This window comes from Chinchilla lanigera, unplaced genomic scaffold (genome assembly GCF_000276665.1).
Source record: "Chinchilla lanigera isolate Chin_1 unplaced genomic scaffold, ChiLan1.0 scaffold00012, whole genome shotgun sequence".
NCBI classification, from domain to species: Eukaryota; Metazoa; Chordata; class Mammalia; order Rodentia; family Chinchillidae; genus Chinchilla; species Chinchilla lanigera.
This window is the reverse complement of record NW_004955413.1, coordinates 28,495,486-28,517,878: the sequence shown is the minus strand read 5'-3', so window position 1 is coordinate 28,517,878 and position 22,393 is coordinate 28,495,486. Positions and strand designations below refer to the sequence as shown.

General features: G+C 56.5%; 1 protein-coding gene across 3 annotated transcripts in view; it reads right to left on the bottom strand.

Moving 5' to 3' along the window:
• The window catches only part of Mpped1 (metallophosphoesterase domain containing 1), a 72,333-nt gene that overhangs the window by 40,999 nt on the left and 8,941 nt on the right, over positions 1-22,393 (bottom strand). For all 3 annotated transcript variants that reach the window (XM_005379441.2, XM_005379442.2, XM_005379440.2), the window contains exons 2-3: positions 18,700-18,998; positions 12,012-12,193 (exon numbers count right to left, since the gene is read on the bottom strand). In XM_005379441.2, the coding sequence (XP_005379498.1) occupies positions 12,012-12,193; positions 18,700-18,923 (406 nt within the window). In that variant the 5' untranslated portion in view covers positions 18,924-18,998. The remainder of the gene's footprint in view (positions 1-12,011; positions 12,194-18,699; positions 18,999-22,393) is intronic.

Below are 22,393 nucleotides of genomic sequence, written 5' to 3'. Positions count from 1 at the left end.
GAGAAACTGAGACTAGGTGGCTGGGAAGAGTGGGAGGAGGATCCGGGATCCAGCACTCAAACAGAGTCCCAGCAGCATGTCTCTGGCAGCCCAACAGAGCAGGTGTATTGCCTGGTCTCGTGGGTGAAGAGCTTGAGACACAGGAGGGCTGCCCGGTAAGCGCGTGGCCAGGCACAGGGCAGTACCGGTGAGGGTGCCTGCAGTCTTTCCCCTCCTTTCTGCCCTCTCTTCTCAGGAAGGAAAGCAGCCCACGAGCGTGCACATGGCCACATCCCAGGTCCCTTTGAAACCAAGACTCACCCTGTGATTTAGGGAGATTCAAAGGACACCAAGCCAGAGTAAGAGGGAGGTCCACTGTCCACCAGGGACTATTCGCAGACACCTGTCAACAATGTCTTCCCTGCAGCTGAAGCCGTATTCTTTACTGGTTCCATCAAGGCCTGCATCCGTGCACCTCTCCCCACAGCAATGGCTGGCTCCCCCAGGAAGACTCCCAGCTCTGCAAACCTCACGCTGGGCCTTCCTGACCCAACCTCGTATGCTTTACTCTTTGAAGCTTCAATACTTCCCACCTCTGCCTCCTTCCCACTGTCCCCACAATCCCAGCTGCAGCTCTGGCGTGCACCATGCTTGGGAGACACGGAACCGTGGAGGGTTTCCTTTGTACCTGCCCTGAGCTTCCACATCAATCTGCATCGTCTTGCTCAGCCCTGGGAGAAGTGTTCCATTGTTTCCCCTTTTTGCAAATGAAAAATCTGAGGTCCAGGAAGGCGAAGCTAGCTTCCCAAGCTCAGGTACACAGGAAGCAGGGTGGTCCAGCTCTAATTTCAGTCCAAGGTCTGGGCTGTCTCTTTCCACTACATATTTGTGACACTCGGGGCAGATGCTCTCTAGCAGTGGGTGGGGAGCTCCAGGGCTTGGAGATGGACCCAAGCTGGGGATGAAGGGAGACAGGTCCCGGCCTGCGAGGGGACACACCGCGTCCACGCTGGGACCAGGGCTTTGGGAGACAGGACGAGTGGGCTCCTTCCTTTAAGCAGAAACAATGCCGAGTGCCCCGGGGCTCCTGCCGCTGTCCGTGGTGCTGGAGGCGCGGTCGTGGAGACCTTCAGGAAACCACATGACCACATGCCCTCATCTGTAAAGTAGGATCCAGGATCCAGGCTGTTTGTTACAAAGGAGAAGCGAGAAAAAAAAAAAAAAACATGCACGAGCCTGGAAACTGTGAAGTGCTGTCCTGAGAAGGTCACTGTTAAGCCCCTGTGTGACTAAGACAGGAGACCTTGTAGCAAAACATGTTTTTCAAATATAAAATGCAGGAGGTTGGAAATTCTCCCATCCTATCAGCAATTTAAACATGACTGGGTTTGGTTGGCCTTGGTGCTACAAGACATTATTCCTTCACACAAAGGTCAAAAACATTTTTGGAAAACAAGAACTTGCTCATAGAAAGAGCTGGGATTTTATCAATACACAAGGAGTAACTCCCACACAAAAAGGTCGTTTTGGATATTTTTTAAAAACTGTAACAGTTCTAAAAAGAAGATAGACCTCAAGTTAGAATCCTGACTGCTTTTATAGCTGTGTGATCTCAGATAAGCTGCTTCTCTCTCCAAATGCCATTTCCTTATCTGTAAAGAGAGTAATAGCAGAACCCTCCAGGAGTTGCCTACCTGCGTTGTCCAACCGCAGAGCCGTAATCTCTCTGTGGCTATTTAATTCCAAATTAACTACATGTAAAATACAGAAGTCGGTTTCTCAGGCACACTGATCATATTTCAAGTGCTCGCTACCCAGTGAGGCTGGGGACTACCACATTAGCACCAGCACAAAGCATTTCTACCATCTCAGAAAGCAAAGTGCCAATTAGAGCCTTGCTACTTAAAGTCTGGTCCCTGAAAAAGCCCTTGAAAGAATAAAACCGGCATTTTCCGGGAGCCTGTTAGAAATGCAGAACCCCAAGCCCATCAGACACCTGCCTAATTGGGATCTGCATTTAACAACATCTCCCTGCCCTGGGATCTTCACACACTGACGTCTGAGAGGCAGAGAAAGGAGGGTTCAACAGAGACCATTGGGGAGAGGACCCAGGAGCAAGGGCAGCGCGGTGAGGACAGTGACAGCCAGCACCTGCCCACCTCTCCTACGGTGGTCGCATTCTCCACTCCGAAGTGGCCACACACCTGCCAAACTTGTGCTGAGTCCAGGGGCAGGAGGCGGGCGAGCGGAGGAGGACGAGACCAGGAAATGTGGAAGCCCTCAGGCATCTCAGAACTTTCCATGCACTCAGGGACAGAAGATTTTAATTCTGTCCTGGCCAGGATTTTCTGGCTCGTGGCTTATTCCTGTTCTGGAATAAAATCCAACATGAGGATGACATTTTTAAAAAACCCACAGCCTTATTCTATAACCAAACACATCTCTCTGTGTTTGTGAAGAAGAAAAAACAGCATACCAGCAGGGAAATGCTGCTTCGCCCAGTTCTCGGGTCCACACCCAAGAAGCCAAGCCTCCCAGCCGATCCACGGGCTTGAACGAGACTCACAAGTGCAGAAAACGTGAGGAGGAGGACAGGGCTTGCCTGGAAAGCACACGTCTGGAACACGCCGTGTCTCATCCACAGGCCCACAGCCTGGGAGGAAGGTGGCAGTGTCACCGCCCTTGGCCCAGCACCTGGGAAGCAGGTGAGCTGAGTTAAACCCAGATGGTCCCAGCTGGCCCCAGCTGCCACCTCACCCTGCTCTGTTGCATCAGGCTGTGGCCTGTTCTTGTTTCTGTCTCTCGAGTGGGAGTCCTGCAGGTTTGCTGCCACCACAGCCCAGCATCCAGCGCAGGGTGTAGAACCACACAGGGGCCCCAAAGTGTGTGATAGGTGAGGACTGCCCCAAGTCCCTGGCCGGGGGTGGAGCTCCAGCCCCAGAGCCTGCACAGCCTGCCCCCCACGGCTGTGCCTACCCTCCACTTGTCCAAACTCTGCTAAATAAATGCCCAAGTCTACTCAGGAGCCACCTCCTGCACCCACTCCCAGCCCCCACCTGGCCTCTCTTCTGCCCAGCGTTCCTGCAGATGGAGCACAGAACTCTGGCTGTGCACCCCTTTGCCATCTTGGCCTGTGCCAACACTGCTGCTCAGAGCCCCCCCAGAGGGGGGAACAGCTGGCTGCCTCACCCGGCTCTCTGCGGGGACTTCGCTCTGCCCCATCACTCCTTGTCCCCTAACACTGACCCTTGTCATATTATACAGAGCGCTGTGGCCTGGCTACTACGGCCCTCGGCTGTACCCAGAATCAGGCCCAGCATACACAAAGTCCTCCAAAGCCTGCGCTGAGTGAATCACAAATACCGATGCTGGCTTCCTTGGGGCAGGGTCCTGCACAAGTGAGAAATGGAGCCACCAGATGCACAGGGGTGAATAAGAGGATGTGAGGGGAAGTAGGGCTCGAGCATTCCAGGGTCCTTCTGGGAAGAGTGGGGATGTTGATTGGCTTTAGACTACAAGTCAGATATGCATATTAAAAACTTATAAGTCAACTACTAAATGAATTGAAGAAGAACGTAGAATTTCCAAACCAGTAGAGGGGATAAAAACAAACTTCAGTCAATCCACAAGAAAGCAGGGGTGCAGGGATAGAAAGCACCAAATGAATGACAGAAATGAACGTGCTTTATATACTAGGAGGCATTAAACAAATATTTGCTGTAATTATTCAAGTATAAAAACCTTTGCCAAGGTCCTCCTGCAGAGGAACGGACCCAGGGCTCGTCCCTGAGGTTACTCACAGCCGAATGAGAAGGGCATTAGACACATATCTGGGGGACAGACCAATCAGAGGTACCAGCCATCCCCAGCCATTATGGCCAGTGGCCCAGAGCATTTCCCTTTTCACTTTGGCCCCTAGGAAACTCAGGTCCCAGTTTCTCATAGACAGAGCCCATGTAGCCCTGGGTATTGATATTCTGGGCTCTCCCTCCAAACTCTAATTTACTTTTTTAACCCATCATCAATAATGCTACCATTTTACCATCTTGTTTTTATAAACCATCTCACACTCCAAAAGCAAGCAAAAAACCCAAACAAATAACAGTATACGCAAAATAAAACCAGGCAAAAAAACTTCCAGAGATGTCAGGGTCTTTCAGAGCAATGCAACTCCGCCTTCTTTAAATATTCTCTTCTGAAATTTTCTTTTAAATTTAAGGCAGATATATTTTGGATGATAGTCTTTAAAAAAAAAAAAAGAGAGAAAGCACGGCTATGGAACATGTTTGAAACACACACACACACACACACACACACACACACACGGAGTCACACTCACCAGTAAGTCTCATTTCATTCCCAAAGCTGTTCTGTTGTAAATAGATAATTAGCACTTCAGCTCACCTTTCCCGGGGTTTCCGGCTTCCACATTAACATGAAAACACTATAGTCAGGCCTGGCCAAAGTCGCTTGACTACAACCTAGAATCCCAGATTTTTTTCATCTTGATTAGAAGTTAATTTTCCCCCTTTTTAGTCCCTAAAACACACTTTGGCTTTGCAAGGAACTTTTTGAAATGAAGGATATGAAACATGAAATTTCTTAAACAAATACCAAGCCTCTGTTTCACCACTCGTTTTCTGGCTGAGCGCGGCTCTTGTCCCTCTGTGTGTCCCACACACTGGCCACTGTCGCTACCGGGGACCAGACTCTGCCACGCCAGCCGGCTTTCTGAGGGAGGGTGCCAGAAATGACAGGAGGCCCAGCGTTACCAAAAAAATTAAATATCCAATCTCGAGTCTTTGCAGGAATAGTGACGCACTTCTGAAAATGTCTGAATCGGGCCACTGTAGCCAGCAAACGAGCAGAGGAACCAGAATCCACTGAAGTCTACTGCACACGTTCGGTGAAAATTCTTGTTAGCGCTCAAAAAAAAGTTGGTTGGATTTTTTTTTTTTTTATTGAAGTGACCACAATATAAATGGTCTTTCCTCGGTCCCTGAACAAATCATTTGTTGGGTGGCTACCTTGTTGCAAGGGGTAACCCTGGGTCCTGTGAGTACCAGGTCACCAATGCCTTCACCCCACCCCTACTGCCACTGCAGAATCCTAATGACGTCACCTCCAGACCACAGCCGACTTCCGCTGCTCTGCCCCTCAGCCACCTCCACGTCCAGCTGGGTCACCCTGGCTTCTCACCAACACCTACAGCAGCCTCCTGCCTGTCCAAACCCTGAGTTGGTCTCTGTCCCCCCCCCACCCACCCATGGCCTCTAACCCTGGGAGTAAACTCCGCACCTCCCCTGGCCCAGAAGGCCTTGACAGCGCGGCCTGGGCTTCTGCCTCCCTCCCGGGCTCTCTGGGCTTGGCTTCCCTGCACGCCAGGTCCTGCCCTCCAAGGCGCCGTCTTGGCCAACTTGAGCAGACTCCCAGCCCCCATCCCCAGTCACCGATCTGATTCATGGGTCACTCGGCTAAAATGATCCTGTCTGCTTACTTGGTTTACACTTTACCACCTCTCTGCTTGGTCCTCGGGCCCCAAGGACAAGGCCCCCTCTGCATCACACTCACGGAATCTCCAACACCACACCAGCGAACACAGCCTCCCACAGGACACGTGTTGACTGGCTGCGGTGCTGTCCTCACCACTGGCAGGAGAGACGGACACTCTGCCAACCGTGCTGCCCGCTCTGAGGGCGTCGGGCAAGTGGGCCTGCCTGGTGGTCTCCCTGGGTGGTCCTGAGCCCAGCCTGAGTGCCAGGAAGGGGCTGAGCTCACACGGGGTCTCCTCTGAGTGGAGCAGACACTCAGGAGAAGAGGGGTCTCCTGGCCAGCGGGGGCCAGGGGCAAAAGCGCCCTCAGGGTCCAGACTTCAAGAGCTCCATGCCCTAACCCGGGTCAGCAGAGGCCTCGCTCGCAGGGTACCCTGCCCGGCCAAGCCACTGACCCCTGGGGACCTGTGGCCATTCCTGGGGAAATACCTGTCCCTCCCCACCCAACCCCACACAGGCCAGGACTGCAATGCTCTACCACCCTGAGGCCAGCTGAGGCCTCTGGTTTTGCTGAGATGGACCCCAAGCCAGTCACAGGTCCCAACTCCAGGACCTGAGCAAAATTCAAGGGATACGAGCTGCAGCCACAGCCATGTGAGAGTCTCCCAGGGCACCAGCCACACCAGCAAAAGGGACAGAGGGGCAGCACTGGCTTCCCGGCCCTACACAAACACGGATAAGAAGCATGTTACAGTTTAGATTGAGAATGTCCCCCAAAAGTCTCATGTGCCCCCAGGTGGGGCTTTTAGAAGAATGACTGGGTCACAGTGAATTCATCCGCTGGTGAGTTGGTGGCTGAATGCGCTACTGGGAGGAGGGGACAGGTCCCTGGAAGAGTGCATTCTTATCCCCGGCTCCTCCCTCCTTCTTCTCCCTCCACTTCCTGGCCTCCACGGGTGAGCAGCTGTCCTCTGCCCAGGTGCTTCCACCGTGCTGCTTCTGCCTTGGAGCCCGCAGCCATGAACTGGATGCTCCAGAGCCAGGAGCCAAAACAAACCCCTCCAAGTGACTAATACCAAGCGCTAAGAGAGGAGGACCGCACTCCTGTCTGGGTGGGGAGGTAGGAAAGACAATAATAACAAGGGAAGGAGACACAAGCAGGGCTTTATTCACAGCTGGGGACAGAGTAGCATGGGAGACACACCTGGCGTCCTCCCAGGAGAGGCGTAAGGGGCAGCCAGGGGGCACAGGGACCCTTGGGATGGGGAGGAGAGGCTGCAGGGGTGGTCAAGCTCTAGCTGCTGCACCTAAACCGTTCCCCACCCCCAGTCGTCTTCACTCCCAAGCTCCTGAGCTGCACGGAACCCTCACTCCACCTGGGCCCCGGTGGGGTTTCGGGAAAGAAGCAAAACGTGGGCCCCAGCCCCAATACAGGGGCAAAGGAGGCAAGAACCACAGCAGCCGCCTTGAAGGATCCTCATCTCCCTTTCTTTCCCTTCCTCCCTCGCAGATTTTAATTAAGGGTTTACTTGCAAAAGACCTAGCTCTATTTAACTAAATCCTTGGACCCCTTTTATATTGTTTTATATATATATATATATATATATATATATATATATCTTGCTTTATGCCAGGGCGCCAGGAAAAAGTTAATTATAACTTCTAAATACTCCATTAAGGGCCGTCCCCTTCCTCCTTGCCTGACTGCTTGGGGAGCGCCGCTTAATTAACTGGTTCATCGTGCGCCTCGCAGGCCCTGCCCCACTTCATTCTACACAGCCAGCCCTGTCCCTTGGGCACCGCGCTGACCCGCAGCAACCCTGCTCTCAGCACTGCACAGGCCCCGCAGGAGAAAGCGGAGCCCGGCAGGCTGGCTCAGACCAGTGCCCGGGGCAACTTGACAGGGGCTTAAGTGTGCAGAGGGGACAGCCTGCCATGGGACAGACAGCAGCAGGGCCAGAGCCGCAGAAGCAGCTGGCCTGAGCCCCGAGCGGAGGGGAGGGGTGTGAGTCCCCCTGGGAGGTCAGCATGGGACCGAGGGGCCTGAGATCCTGGTGGACCCCGAGGAAGAGGTGCCTGGGGGAAGCACTGGCTGTGGAGAGAGGGGCGGACATTCGCGCAGGCCTGGGTGGGAGCCAAAGCTCAGGGTCCCAGTGGTTAAGAAGCCCCAGGAGGAGCCTTGCCAGGAGCCCCTCAGGGGAGGGAGGAGAGGGAGGAGATGGAGACTGGGCCTAGGGACGCTGGGGAGGAGGAGCCCACAGGGCAGAGGCTGGGGACAAAGTGCCCTGGGGCTCTGGGCCCTCACTCCAGGTGGCAGAGGCAGCCGGGCAAGGGGCCAGCCTGGCACCCATCAGGCAGAGACGGGGAGCTTTCTGTCAGCGTGCAAATCCCAGCTCTCGCGGGCCTGGCTGTCACTCAGATGGCAGCAGAATCCAGCCCAGCGTCCCCGCTTCGGAAAGGAGGACAGGCCACTGCCCGAGCAGGACGGCCACCGCGTCACTGGCCCTGGAGGAGCCAGGACTGCCGGGGAGTTCTCCGCCCTCCCTCGCTCTTTAGAGCCAAAGAACACGCTCGTAACCATTTCTGAGCTGCTTACTGGGCCAGCTACAAATCAAGCTGGTGTTTCAGTATCCTGCGTATATTTGGGATACTAATGGCCAAGAGGACAGAGGGTCTGCACGGAGGGGCACTGTCACCCCGAACCCGGCCCCCTCCAGAGACCGCTCAGCCACGCCCAGGGCAGGGCTCGGGACAGCGAGGCAGGCAGCCCCACCGCTGGTCAGGTGCCAGCGCCCGTCCTCCTGCGACCCTTGTCAGTGTCCCACAGCCTGGAGGTGCCCTGGAAAGTGCCCTGGAAAGTGCTCTTCAATGCTTTCTGTGAGGGGACCGGCGCAGTGGGCAGCCGGTGCTGACTGGGTTTCCCATCTGGTCCTTCCCAGGAGCAGGGCCCAGGGACACAGGGAGGGCTCTGGGAGAGCCTCAAAGCAGCAGCCCGATGACCCAGAACCGAGCTGGGGCCCAGCGCTGTCCCGGCCCCTCAGGGGACGCCACACCAGGCACCAGGGAGGCCAAGGTCTCCTCAACTTGAGTCCACAGCACTGAGAGAAATCAATGAGACACCGAAAGTTAAAGAGCACATGGTTCCCCTCGCCTGAGAGACCCAAAATACAAACGAAGAGTAAAATGAAGGCGAGAGGGAGGGGGACAGGGAGGCTGGGGACGGGGACGGGGTCAGGGACCAGGGAAAGAGGGGGGGAAGGGCGGAAAGAGGATTGAAATCGTCAAGATACAACACAGACAAGTCCTGGTCCCCCAAATGAATGTAAGCTTCATGCATCACAAATACCGATAAAAAAGAACAATGACTTTTGTCTTTTTTATTTTTTTTTTTTTTTACACTACCAGAACAGTACACATTCCCTTTAGGAAACCAGGGAACACAGGGAAGAATCATAAAACAGAAAATAATTTCCCATGCTCCCCCAGCCCAGACAGTAATTCCAGAACATTCTGCAGCCCCGGCCAAGCTGCCCTCACTCTGTGCAGTCCAGAGTGGCTGCGGAAAGCTCTGCGAAGTCCGCCCCCTGCAGCCCGTCCTAAAGCTGCCCCGACACTGGGGGTCAACCCTAACTCCCACACCTGGTCCTCCAGGCCGACCACCTGGCTAAACCCTACCCGGCCTCCTCCATCACATCTACTGTCCTTCCTTGGACATCTGTCACTCTCGCCAAGGGCTCTTATTATTTTTTTCCCATACTGGTGATTGAACACAGAGCCTTTGCACTGAGCTATATCCCCTGCCCTTTTAATTTTTTTTTTTTTTTTTTTAATTTTGAGGCAGGATCTCACTAGTTCCCTAAGTTGTCCATGCTAGGATGGAACTTGCAACCCTCCTGCCTCAGCCTACTCCCACCAAGGGGAGCCCTCATCTTGAAAATGCCAGTTCAAAGAGCGATAATAAACACTTGTGCAGCACTTCGCAGTTTACAAAACTTGACTTTCCCTTCCGTCCCCAGAGGAATAAGCTGTTGGCAACATAAGGGAAGCCTGGCCACTTGTATTTAGAACAAGGCCACAGAGATGGAGAGAAGTCATGTAGCTGCCAGTCACGGAGGCAGGAAATAGATCTAGGGTTCCCGGGTCCAAGTAGCAGAGTCCACACCTCGCCTCTCAGCAGGGAGGTTCTACCCTAAGCACAAGAGAGACAACCACTGAGAGAAGATGCCAAGAGCTTGTAACTCCTACTGCGTGGGTCTGAATCCCAGCTCTGCTCCCAATTTGCTGTGTGACCTCGGGCAAGTTCCTTCACTACTCTGGGCCTGGGTTTTCTACCCAAAAAGTGGAGAAGCAATAGTTCTGCCTCATCCATCATCAGAGAATTAAATGAGTTCGCAACACACAAGAGCACAGAACAGCACCTGGTACATCCTAAGTGCTCAATAAACACTAGCGCCACATACAAGGCAGATGACCTAACCACGCACAGCCCACTTCTCAGCCGTGACCACTGAGCGCAGGAGACCAGACCCACTGGCCCAGAAAGGTGAGTCTCTAATCCGTGGAGATTTCCCGAAGCCAGCTGCCAGTGGCTTCGTACCCACCAAAAAAGAAAACACCAGCACTGCTGTTTTTGCTCTTACCCAGGAGCAGATTCCTGGCCTCTCCCTCAAACAATGGAGGGCAGCTCCCCTTCCATCTAGAGCTGCCCGATGGAGGCACAGCCCTGACACCTGCAAAGCTGCAAGGCAGCAGAAACAAGACCTGAGGGAGGCCGGGGAGGTGCTATCAGTGAAAGGAGGATGCCCCTGTAGACTCACCCTGTCCACCCGTAACACTGCAGCCCAATAGACACAACCGGCCACCGTGTGCAGAACGACGCGCCTCCTCCCCAAGTCGGAGCTGTTGCTGAGCAGCAGGACGAGATCGCTCTAAAACGCCCATCCCACATGCTGGCCATGCCAGGCCACAGCCCTCCTGGTCCCCTCTCCAGAGTCACGGTCAGGCCAGTCACCATGGTGCCCCCCAATCTCCTTGTTCCAGCCAGGGCACACAAGTTCTCCGTTCCAGGCGCAAACTGCCACCTCCTCCATCATCTTCCTGAGAACCCTTGGTCCCCACACCCACAGCCCAGGAGTCAGGTCATGCGGTTCATCCCATTTGCTCCATTTTGATGGGAGGCAACTGTGGCCAATTTTCCTCCATTCGAGGGAAATGCAAACACGAGCCCCTGCAACCAGATGCTGCCAACCTCGACAAGACAGGGGGGAAGGAGCCTGGCACCGAACAGGTACCCACCCATAGTGACTATCCGTCTCTGCCCTGACCCAGCCAAGTGGCGCTCTGCACCTTCCGAGACCCACAGCAGGAGGATAAGGAGCCAGGCTAGGCCAGGGTCCCTGCTAGGGGACAGTGTAGCATAGAACCAGAGACAGCACAGCCAGGTGAGTCCCACAGGAGCCCTCGCCCACCCCCGCCTTCACACACTGCAGGCCCCACAAGGCCCTGGATTAGAATTTCCCATTTGAAAAATCAATATTTAAAGCACAGAACCTGCCAGGTAGAGAAGGCGTTGCTTGTAAATATTTGTCTCTGCTGGCAAAACCCAGCCTCTTGCTGCTGCAGCTACACCGCCTCACTCCTGGCCCTCTGCTCCACAGCAGGGCCCCGGAGAGGCAAGGGGACCTGTGACGGCTGTGGGGAGCAAGGGGGCTATGTATGGAGGTGGGTTAGCCCCGCACCCCGCCTCCACCCCAGCAGGTCTGATCGCCAGGCTGCCCAAACGCCATTCATCTACTCCCCCCAGCGGGGACAACGATACTTCACTGGGAGGTTTTTCTGGATCACAGGCAAGCATGTTCTCCCAAGGGGCACACCAAGTTTATTTTGGAAAAAAAAAAAAAAAGCACAAAACCTAAGGGCTGTGCATAGAAATGATCACCCACGGTCGGCCACTGCGTAGGGCAGTGCTCTGCCACCAAGGACAACAGCTGGCCACAGGAGGAGCCACATCTGCTCCCCGGGGCTCCACCAGGGGCTACAGAGGCCAAGGAGTCCCCTCAAGGGGTGACCGAGCTGGTACCAGCCCACACAGCCGGGTACCTGCTCTGGCCATCCCTAGAGTGATTCATTCATTCACCCACACACCCATTCATTCATTCATCAATTACTGGGGCTAGGGATATAGCTCAGTGGCACAAGCACCTGCCTGGCAAGCGCAAGGTCCTGAGTTCAATTCCCGGTACCCACCAAAAAAGAAAAAAAAAGCATCAATTATTTCCTGAATACCCCCTTGTGCAGGGCATTGGGGGCTGGACACCAGGGGATAAAACAAAATGAACTAAGTCACAAAGGGGGGGGTCACCCTAGCTTCAAAAATAATCTCACAGGGGAAAGTCACAGGGAGCCAGGTGCTGGCAGGGAAGTGGGGAGGGGGGGCAGTCAGGGAGGTCTGCGTGGTCAGGGGGCGTGTGGGGCAGGTACAGTAATGGCCAGCAGGGTGCTGGGCAGAGCAGCAGGAAAGGCCACCGGCCGGGGACCTACCCAGCCACTCGTTGAATTTCTTCACCTCGCTTGGGAGCCCCAGCTCCGTGAAGTCCCCGGCATGGATCAGCACGTCACCGTAGGGCATCTGGATGGGGTCCGTCCTCGAATGTGTGTCAGACACACACACGAAGCGCGTGTAGCCGGGTGGCTTGGGGGCATCGTGCGGCACCGGGTCCACCCTGTGGAAAGAGGAGACGCTGGGGCTCACGGGGGCTGCAGGGCCACGAGCTTGTGGGGTGGGCGGTTCACAGCCCCATCAGGTCCAATCAGGTCCAATCAGACACGGACCCAGCGCCCAGCTTTCCAGACGGCCCACCTGGTCTTGTCCCCTGAGCCTCAATTTACCCCCGTGCAGCATGGAAACCTCTGAGGAAGGGTGAAGGTCAAAGACCATGAGTGGCTCTGGTCTACTGTGCCCTACCCGCTCTGGACTAAAGCCGCATTTCCCAACTTTCTGGTGATTACTGTCTAGTTCTGTGCGATTTTAATACCACAGAGAAGCTGTACATCTGTCCACCTACTGTATGTTTATCTATCCTTTAGACAGAAGGGTCAGATTTTTTTTCACCCATCAAAAACCACTTTCGCCGCTGGGGGCGCTATTGCACCCGTTGAGGACGCATGGACCGGAGGGAGTCCCGGGTCAGTGAAGAGAGCTGTCCCCGTGCTGAGCAGAGCGTACGCAGATCCGAGGACAGCGGTGTGGGAAAGGAGGAATTCTCCGGAAGCCGTGGGACACAGGCACTCAAAGCCAGGAGGCGATTTTTCTAAGCTGTGAGGTAGTGAGGGCATGCGTGGACCGACAGCCTTCCAGGCTCGGGGAAGACAACCCACCTCGGGAATCAGAGACCCCGGGGTTCCTTCCCCAGTTCTGTCGCTCATCACTCAGGGGTGACCGTAAGCAACACTCACAGGTGTGCACATCTGAGAAACAGAGCTACCTCCCCAGGCACTCAGAAACTTACAAAGCGAGGCACGAATGGACTCTTTCTTTGTTCCGGGGGAGCTCACGGTGGCCTTCATTTTACAGATGAGGATTCTGACGTCCCACAGGCTGAGCGTGTGACCCGGGGTCCCAGGGCCTGAATACGGTCCGTGCTGAGGACCCAGCCCCTGGCTCCCTGTCCAGGGCTCTTCCCACCCCACGCTGCCTCCCCAGCGGAGCAACTCCACCAGGCTCCAAACGCTCAAGAACAACGCAGTGACATTTCAACAAGCAGCTCTCTCCAAATGAGTATGCCACTCGAGGAGTTGTGCTTAAATCTAATTACGCGGCAAACCAAAAGCGGCACCATATCAGTTACATAAATACTTTTAAAGACATCTTTCTAATTATCCTTTTTTTTTTTCAGACAATATATTTCGAAGAAATTTAATTAACACCTTGTGAGAGACATGGGTTCAGCATGCTAATGTGCAGGGCGCATCCGTGTGCAGGATCAAGGCAGGTGGAGGGGCGTTCAGGCCTCTCCCCGGGGCCAAGGTCATGGTGGGGGCAAGAGTGAGGCCCCAGCAGATCCTAGCAGGTCAGACTGGGGCGAACTGGGCTCCACCACTGCCCACCAGATATCCCCGATGGATGGCAGAGATAGACTCGGACAGCCAGTGACCACAGAGCCACCAGCTATGACGGAGCAGCAGAAGGGCTGGGGGCCTGCCATGGGCCTAAGCCAGTCTGGGTCCTCCCAGAAGCTTCCAGGAGGAGGCAGTGCCTGAGTAAGTCTGGAAGCTGAAATGCCCCTCCTAGGGCTTCGCTGCCTCTCCTCTGTCCTGGGGGACTCCAGAACGGGCTCTCCAAGACAGACAGTCTTGCAGGCAGCTGGCCGGGGCACCTGCACACCCTTCCTGTCCCGACAGCTGATTGAACCAAGCAGCCAATCACTACTCAGCTGTCAGCCTGGCACAGGAACTGGAGTGAGCCAATCAAATCCATCAGTTCATATTCTCCCCACCTCTCCTTCTGAAGAGCCTCAACGTGCAAGGACCAAGTCAAAAAGACAAGACCTGCAAAGCCAACCAGTGCGGCCTCGCTTGGGTCCCGCAATCTCCGAAATGCCTGCAGAGCGCAGGACCCCGCGTGGGCCAGCTCAGCCCGCCGCCAGGCAGCCTGGGCTCTCCGGGCTGGGCCTGCTGCTGCTGCGGAGCTCTTTAATTAACTCTGCCTTATTTCCCTGCACCCTGAGGCTTCAGCACACAGAGAAGATAGGAACCCAGCAATCCCTAGAGAACAACATAAAGACTTATTTCCTGCTCAGCCCTCCGGCTGTTTGGGTGGTACAAACGCTGGAGCTTGAGACGATAGTGGTGCCGATCTGCCGACTTCTCCGCGCGTCACAAGTCACTCCCTGCTCAGCACTGACCTGCATGGGCTCTCTTCGCCTCCCTGGGGACCTCTAAGCAGTATGCTGTGGGTGTCCCCATTGTACAGAGGAGAAAACCGAGGCTTGGGAAGGTTTGCTGTACCCACAGTCTCAGGCGTGGAAGCTAGGCAAGCTGGAATTGAAATCTGAAGCACATTTTGGTTCCAGAACTCTCAGCAGGCTAGGGTATTTCTAGGATTTATGGCCAGATGCTTAGACAGGGGCTCCTAAATGTCGGGCCCCTGCTAGGTATAAAGAATGCACCTGGAGGGGGGTCACCCACAGAGGCCCCCAAGGAGGAGCTCCCAGCACCCCTGCCTGTGTTTACAAATGGGGAGGAAATTAGGAAAATAAGAGATATGCAGAAATAATCTATGAGACGGCATCATTGGACTCCTAGATCCAGTTGTACCTGAGGCTAGACCCAAACCTGAACTCCTCAGCTAAACACATCAGCTGAATAAACTCCTTTCCCTCCCAAAGGCAACTGAAGCCGTGTTTCTGGCACCTGCGATAACAAAACCCCAGCTGAGGGCTGACTCGCAACAGCCCCGGAGACTCAGCCACTGAGACCTGGAAAAGTAAGTCCCAGGCCCGAGGTCCAGGGCCCTACGCTGGAGAATCTGAGCCCAGGCCTGCGCAACTGGAATTTGGGCATCTGACCTCAACACCTGCTCGTGGCGGGAAAAAGTAAGAAGCACACTGGTTGTCTCCCTGTGACGTCCCAGCAGGTGAGACAGAAAAGCACAGAAACAAAGATTCTCTCTTTCTTGGAGACAAACCAGACTCCCCGAGGCTCCTGCCTGCTGGGATGGCTTCGAGACCCTAAACCTCCCCACCCGCGCTCCCCAGCCGAACATGAGCCTCCCCGGGCGTGGCGGTGGCAGGGGTGCACAGAATGGAGGGCACAGCCCCTGGACTGGTGAGCTCTTCGCTGTGCCCCGGACCCTCCCAGCTGCCGGCCCATCTCAGTGAGAGTCTAACTGTCCATCCCAGCTCAGAACGCTGATGTCAGTGCCCCCAAAGTGCCCCTTCCTTGCCCCGTCTCTGTCCCCCTGAGTCATCGGCTCCCTGGCAGCACGGTCCTGGTATCAAACACCTGCTTGGGCCCCGGAAGCAGAGACTGTCATTCCCCCGGGTCGCCCACCCTCTTCCTCGCCTCCTCCTCCTCCTCCACTCTCTGGGGGGCTCAGGGGTGGGGCAGAGGCGCCTGGGAGATGATCCTGAGGACAGGGACCGACTCTCACACCACGCAGGGGCTCTGAGCCCCTCGAGCTGGGGTGGGAGCGGAGTGGGTGGGCCCTGGTCTCCGAGCAGGGCCTGAGGAGTGCGGAGGTGGAGAAGCAAAAGGATTGGCGTGTGCAGGCTGAGGAGCGGGGAAGGAGAACGCCGGACCCCAGGCGCTGCCGCGTCTGCTGCCTGGCAGGACAGGGGTGTAGGAGGGGCTGGAGGGCCAGGTGTGCCCAGGCTGGGGTGGGTGTGCCAAGCTGGCACAGCCCAGAGGACCACAACCAAGGGACAAAGGGGTTCCTCCCACCTGCTCTCCCTGCCCTCCTCAAGCGCTGCAAGACCTAGTAGTGGGGCCCGGTGCAGCTCCATGGTGAGCGCTTGCCCGGCACATGCAAGGCCCTGGGTTCCACCCCGAGTGCTGCAAAGACAAAGGTGCTGAGACCACCACAGCCCGATGGGCACAGAGAATCTGAAAGCGGTGGCCCAGGTCTCCCCCGTGGTGCCCCCTGAAGTCCACAGGGAAGAGATACAGACCTGCGGGGGTCCCTGTCCCTCCACACTCACTCTCATCTTCTTGGTGACCACCAGGCTTTCCCTGCCAGCCAGGGCACCCAGCCTGCAGCCTCGGGCCCGAACCCAGAAGCCCAGCTGTGGGGACTCGTAATAAAGGCCGTGGCTCCTTCTCAGCAGGGTCTCTGGGGCAACAGCATAAATCACACCGCTCAGCCAGAAGCCGTGTTTGCACTGTCACTGTTGTTTTATTAAATATAAATTGTGGGTTTATTAAATAAGACCCCCTTGCTCCCTCATCCCGGAGACAAAGCCCAGGGTGGCAGTAAATCCCACAGCGGGAAGTGGCGTCGTCCTCCTGCCTCTCCCTGAGCCAGGCAGGGGCCGGCTCGCCATGGAAACCCACACCGCCCCCTTCAGCCAGCCTTGCGCTTCCCCCAGTGCAGGCATCTGCATCAAGGGTGGGAGGCAACGGCCGCCCGAGTCCTGTATCCACCCCGGCTTCACCCAACTCCGTGAAAAGTTGGAGTTCAAGGCCAGAACCTGGAGCACGCTCTTCCTGCCAAGAGAAGTGGGGACCCTCACTGCCTACGGCACGTCACACCGAGTCCGGGGGAGAGGTCAGGACAAGGGGAGGCAACAAGAAAGCCACTGAGCTTTTTCTGAGCCGCACTAATCACTACTGGTGTCACACGCTTCCCGGACTCCTCTGCCACCCGTCTGCCACTGGCCTGGAATGCGAGCTCCATGCGTGCAGGGAGGTATTTGTCCTCCATGCCTGCAGGGCCCCAAACATCGAGCCCAGTCTGCTCACCAACATCCAGGTATGAGTGAATGCACTAGAGTGAGTGACCTCCCTGTTCTTTGGTCAGGTGAGCGAAGTCACCCCCCTCGGTCACTGCCTCGCAGCCCTTCCTTGGGACACAGGCCTGACCCCGGGTCTGTGCTGTCTCTTGCAGGTTCCCACACGCCCTTCTCCCTGGGCTCCGCCCGCTGCCCCTTCTGCCTGGCCTCTATCCTCCTCACCCCTGCCGGACACTCCTCTTCTACCTCGGGGTCTCAAGCCTGGCTTCTCCAGGGGATCCTTCCAGGACTAAGGTCTCCCCAGGCGTAGCCAACGTCAGCTCTACATAGCTTTTTTTATCTCTGGAGCGAGGGGACCCCCAGGGATACTGTGGGCCTCAGGCCGGCCTGGCTAGAGGACTAACTCACCCCTAAAAGAGAGAACCCAGCCCAGCCAGTCTCCCTGCTGCAGCTGCCCTGCTAGGCTCAATATCCCAGGGGCGAAGAAGCAGCTGAGACCCAGGCATCCATTCTGCCCTAACCCACTGACCTGGTCCTGAAACAGAATCAAAGGCAGCTGTCCAAGTGGAAGTCTTCCCCCAAACACAGCAGCAGGCAGCCTCGGCCACACGGGCCTGCAGCAAGTGCTGGGGGGTGGGGGGCGATGCCGGGTGCAGGAGCCACCCCCAGGCCCACGCTTGCCACCTTCCAGGCCCTTCCTCCAATGAGTAGCCCCCCAGCATCCACCTTTAGCAGAAGCCAGTCCTGGGGCAAGCCCTGCAGGGCTAGGGATCCCCCAGCTCCCCCTCTCAGTGGCTGGCTTTTCCAGGACCACAGCACAGCAGTCTGCACCCCTATGGGTCATGGTCAGCGCTGACCGGCCCGTCCTGTCACAGATCTGACCTCCCCAGGGTGTCACTGGGGAGTCATCGGTCTCCCCGCCGCCCCGGGGCTCAACTGTAGCTTCCACCAAATGCCAGCCGGGCACCCCAAGCAAACACCCGAAACTAAGCAAAGGACAGAGCTCTCGGGTAGAGGAGGCACTTCCACGGACGTGCCCACCACAGGACACTGGGGCGCTGAGCGCGGAGAGAGCCCCGGACTAGGGCTGGGCTACCTGGGTTCCAGGGCAGCTCTGGCTAGCTGTGTGGGATGATAGGAGAGGTAAGAGGCACCAAAGCGGGTCCAGGGGATTATCTACCCCCACCCTGCACTGCCCAGCCTTCAGGGACCCCCGAATCATCCAGGGAGGACGCAGGCCCAGGGACAAGCGCTCCATCTGTGTATCTCGCGGCTGGGCACTGCATCAGAGCATGGGGCAGTAACAGGGCGCCCCGGATCTTTAGGAGGAGCCTCTCCGCTCCCCCAGAGCACAGGCGGCAGGATAGAGGCGGGTGGGGAACAGCTGGCCCCAGGCTGCGCTCCTAACCCGCATGGGGCCTGTGGCAAGTCCTTTCCGCCATCACAAACCACACAGCAAGGCGGGGGCGGGGGGAGCCGGAAGTCAGCACCCCAGACGTTGCCACAAGGGTGTGTAAGCCCAGGGCTGCCAGGCCTTCCGGTTTTGTCCAGCAGCCACTTCATGTTTAAATATCTATGAAACGTTCCACTGGCCCCATACGGCCCTCATGTCCTCAATCGGCAACTTCCTGCCAGTCCCTCCTGGGCGTCCTGGACTGCAGAACCTCAGGCCCACAAGCACGAAGGACCCGCCAACGTTGCACTGGGCGTCCCCGAGCCACCAGGTGTCCGTCGCCGCCCGCCCCGCCCCGCCCCGCCCCGCCCCGGCCGCGGTCACTTACATCTGCACGTGCGGCGGCTGGAAGCGGCCCTGGTTGATGTTGTAGAAGGTGAAGGCCTGCGTGGGGTTGGAGCTGTACTCGTCCACCTCGATGAGCAGCCTGCTGTGCTGGTGCCGCCGCGCAGCCATCACGTGGGACTGGGAGAAGGCCATGCCCAGGCCGCAGGGGAGCAGGGCCAGGGCCTCGGCCTTCAGGACGCCGGCATCCCACCTAGAGCGCCACATGGACCCCGGCGGGCCGCCCGGGCATCTCCTGCCGCCGCCACCGCCGCCCGGCCCCCCGCCAGACCTGCGAACAGACTGAGGAGATGAAGCAGAACCGTGCGACAGTTAATCTGTTTGGGATTTGCTTTATTTAATGTCAGATGAAGATTTAGGAAGAGGGAGGGGGGAGAGAAAAAACACAGTCGTACAGCTCAAAAACTCATTACAAATCTTTCCAACTCAGCAGTTTGATGAATATACTTTGGTAAAAAGAAAAAAGAAGGAAGGGAGGGGACAAGTGGGGGGGGGGAACCCAGCCCGCAACGCCGGGGACGGATGCTTGCATGGTCCAACATGTTTAAATACTTGAGATGTTTGTACTTTCCTCCAACGAAATCCTGCGAATCTACAGGGTGACCGTGAGCTGGGACAAGACAATGACTGATATTTTGTAAACAGGGAAGTTAAGTTGGACTTTGCAGAATGGGGAGACAGGAAGGAGCCCCCTGCAGCCCCACTGGTTCCCCATAACCCTCGGCACCCCCCTACATGGCCCCACGCCCGCGCCCAGCAAGCCTGAGCAGGTGGGGAGCGGGGCAGGTGAAATTCCTTCCTCAACATCAATTCTGCCTGAAGATCTCCTTCCATGGCACCGGGAGAAGGGGTTTTCCCGGAGCCAGCGCCACACCCGTCCTCTGCTCAGGGACCGGTGGTGGCCAAGGAAAGAGGGATCTACATGTAAAAAATCCTTCCCAATGCCCTGCTACCCTCTCCTGCCAGGGTCTTAATAATTCTGATGTTCCCTGTCCATCCCTGAAGCCACAGACTTAAATCTCAGCTTGAGGGTGCTATCATTTTGAAATTTTTTTTCTTCCACTGGAAAACGCAGTTTGCATTTGTATTTCCTGGGCTACAATTCCATTTTGGCAGATTCCAACCCGGCTATGAAGAATCTTGGAAACACAGGCCCGGTGAGAACAAACGCTGCGGCCAACGCCCTGTTACTGAGACTATCGATTTTTCCCGTTCGTTTTCATACTCATTTTTTTTAACTGTTTAAGTAGGAAATGCCTTGAAAAAATTTTTTGGTTGTTGTGTTTAGTGTTTGGTCATTAAGAACCCCCCACAACAACTGATTCCATTTGTGCTGTATTTAACCAAGGAGAAAATAATGTAATTTAAACTATTCCTGGACAGTTGCATCCCAGTCACGTTACAGGAAGGAAAATCCCCCTCGCTCTGTTCTTGGAAGAAGAACCGACACACCCAGAAAACAAATTAGATTAGGAAAATGGCAAAAATTAGAGACTGGAGAGCATTTTAATTATGTGCAAAGGAGAAAGGGTTATTAATTTTTTAAAAATCTCAATCATCCTCATACAAGGTAAAATAAAATGGCAGTGTCCTCCTCCTCCTCTCTATGCGTCCCCACAAAATGCATCCTGATTCACAGCACATGTCCTCCTCTCCACACGGGCAGACTAAAATAATATCTGTGTGCCTCCCCTTCCCCCCCAGGCGCACCTGCTCCGTTCCATCACTAGGTTTCTAAGTGGATCTGCCCTCCCTGCCTAGGAGTGGCAGGCCAGCCAGTGCCTGTCCCATCTGTGACCGCTGCAGGGCACAAAGAAACCCAGGGAGAGCCCACACAGCACCAGACGCCAAGTTCCAGGGCTCCCCCTGCTCGGACCTGAGCCCTAACATCGTGCTGACCTGCTGTGTGACATCAGCCCAATTTCCTAACCTCTCTGAGCCTCAGCTTCCTGTTCTGGAAAATGGGTCTGATAATACCACCTCCTGGGCTAGGGGATTAAATGAGGGAACAGGAATCCAAGGTACAAGGCAGGTACCAAGTGCCAGGCTAACTGATGTTCACTGGGGCTATCGTAATCACTACTCAGTTCAGTGGGAGCCCTGCTGGTGCTGCCCAGTGGCCAGGGAGCTGGAAGAGGAGGTGCCAGGTGAGGCCAGGGGCCGCTGAGGAGTGGCACTGCGTGGCAGGGCCCAGGAACTCAAGTCCTCCTCACACGCACACAGGCCAGGCTGGGTCCCTCCCTGACACTCAGGACCCTCGGCCCCGGGCCCTGCCCACCTGCCCGCCCTGCACTCCTGCCATCGGGCAGCCCCGTCCTCCACTCCCGCTGACCCGGGCCACATCCCACGGTCCCGTGATGAGCCAGGGTGTCCCCTGCGGGCCAGGCCTGGGTCGCCCTTCCTCATGCCTGTAAACCACCAGTTCTGGGACCCCGAGCAATCCGCTTAACCCCCGTGGTTAAGAACTGCTTCCTTCCCTACGAAACGCAGCAAAGCAGTTCCTCACTCAGAGTGGGGACGAAGAGGCGACCTGTGAGAACCGCCTGTCACGAAGCCTAGGACACCGTAAGCGCTAGGAAAGGTCACCTGCCCTTCTCACGCTGGCCTCGCCCCAGCCCCACACTCCTTAAGTAGAGTCAGTGAGCGCATGGATGGAGGGAGGAGTGAAGACAGAAGATGGACGGGTGGATGGACAGACGGACGGACGGACGGACGGAGGGAGGGAGGAATGAAGATAGGGGATGGGTGGGTAGATGGATGGATGGACGGGCAGAGGGATGGACGGATGGATGGACGGAGAGATGGTCAGATGGATGGACGGACAGACGGATGGACAGATGGATGGATGGACAGACACAGGGAGGGAGGAGTGAAGATAGAGAATGGATGTGCGGATGGATGGATGGAAGGATAGACAGACGGACAAATGGATGGACAGATGGATGGCCGGATGGATGGACGGACAGATGGACGGACAGACAGACATATGCCGGATGTCTGGCCACACTCTCCCTGGTGCCCAGCATGCACCTGGCAGAGGCTCAGCTCAAGCCTGAGGGGTCCTCACGTCTCCCTTGCTAACCACCCCTCAGGGGCCAGCCAGGCGGCACAGCCCTGGTGAAAGGGGGGAGCAGGGGCTTCGCCGGCCCCGCCCCGAGGGACGCGAGAACAGCGCAGCCCACCCCAGGGACCCAGCCGGAAGAGGCAGGTGGCACCTGGAGGCACCGCCTCCGCAGTACCGCACTGTGTTTCACATCAAGGGGTTCACAACGGGCCCTGCTTGGAGAAAGCGGGGAACTGGGAACGCGGGGCTTTCTTTTAAAGCCCATTTAATATTTATGGAGCCGCCACAGCAGCCCGGCAGCCACAGAGCGCCAGCGCGGCTCTCTCCGCCTCGCAGCGTCCATGGAGGGGGAGCAGCTCTCCTAGCAAAGCTCGAGAGCTGGGAGGCGTCGTCCACACCTGCGGCACAAAACGGCGCTGCACGCCCGCACTGGAGCCACCCGGGACGCCGCCTGGCTCCGGGCCTGCCGCCTCACGGAGCACAGTGACCTTGAGCGCACGGCACCGCCCGCAGGGGCTGCAGGTGCCTCCTCCACGCGGGGACAGGGAACCAAAGGGCAGGAAGGAAGGAAGGAGGGAAGGAAGGAAGGAAGGAAGGAAGGAAGGAAGGAAGG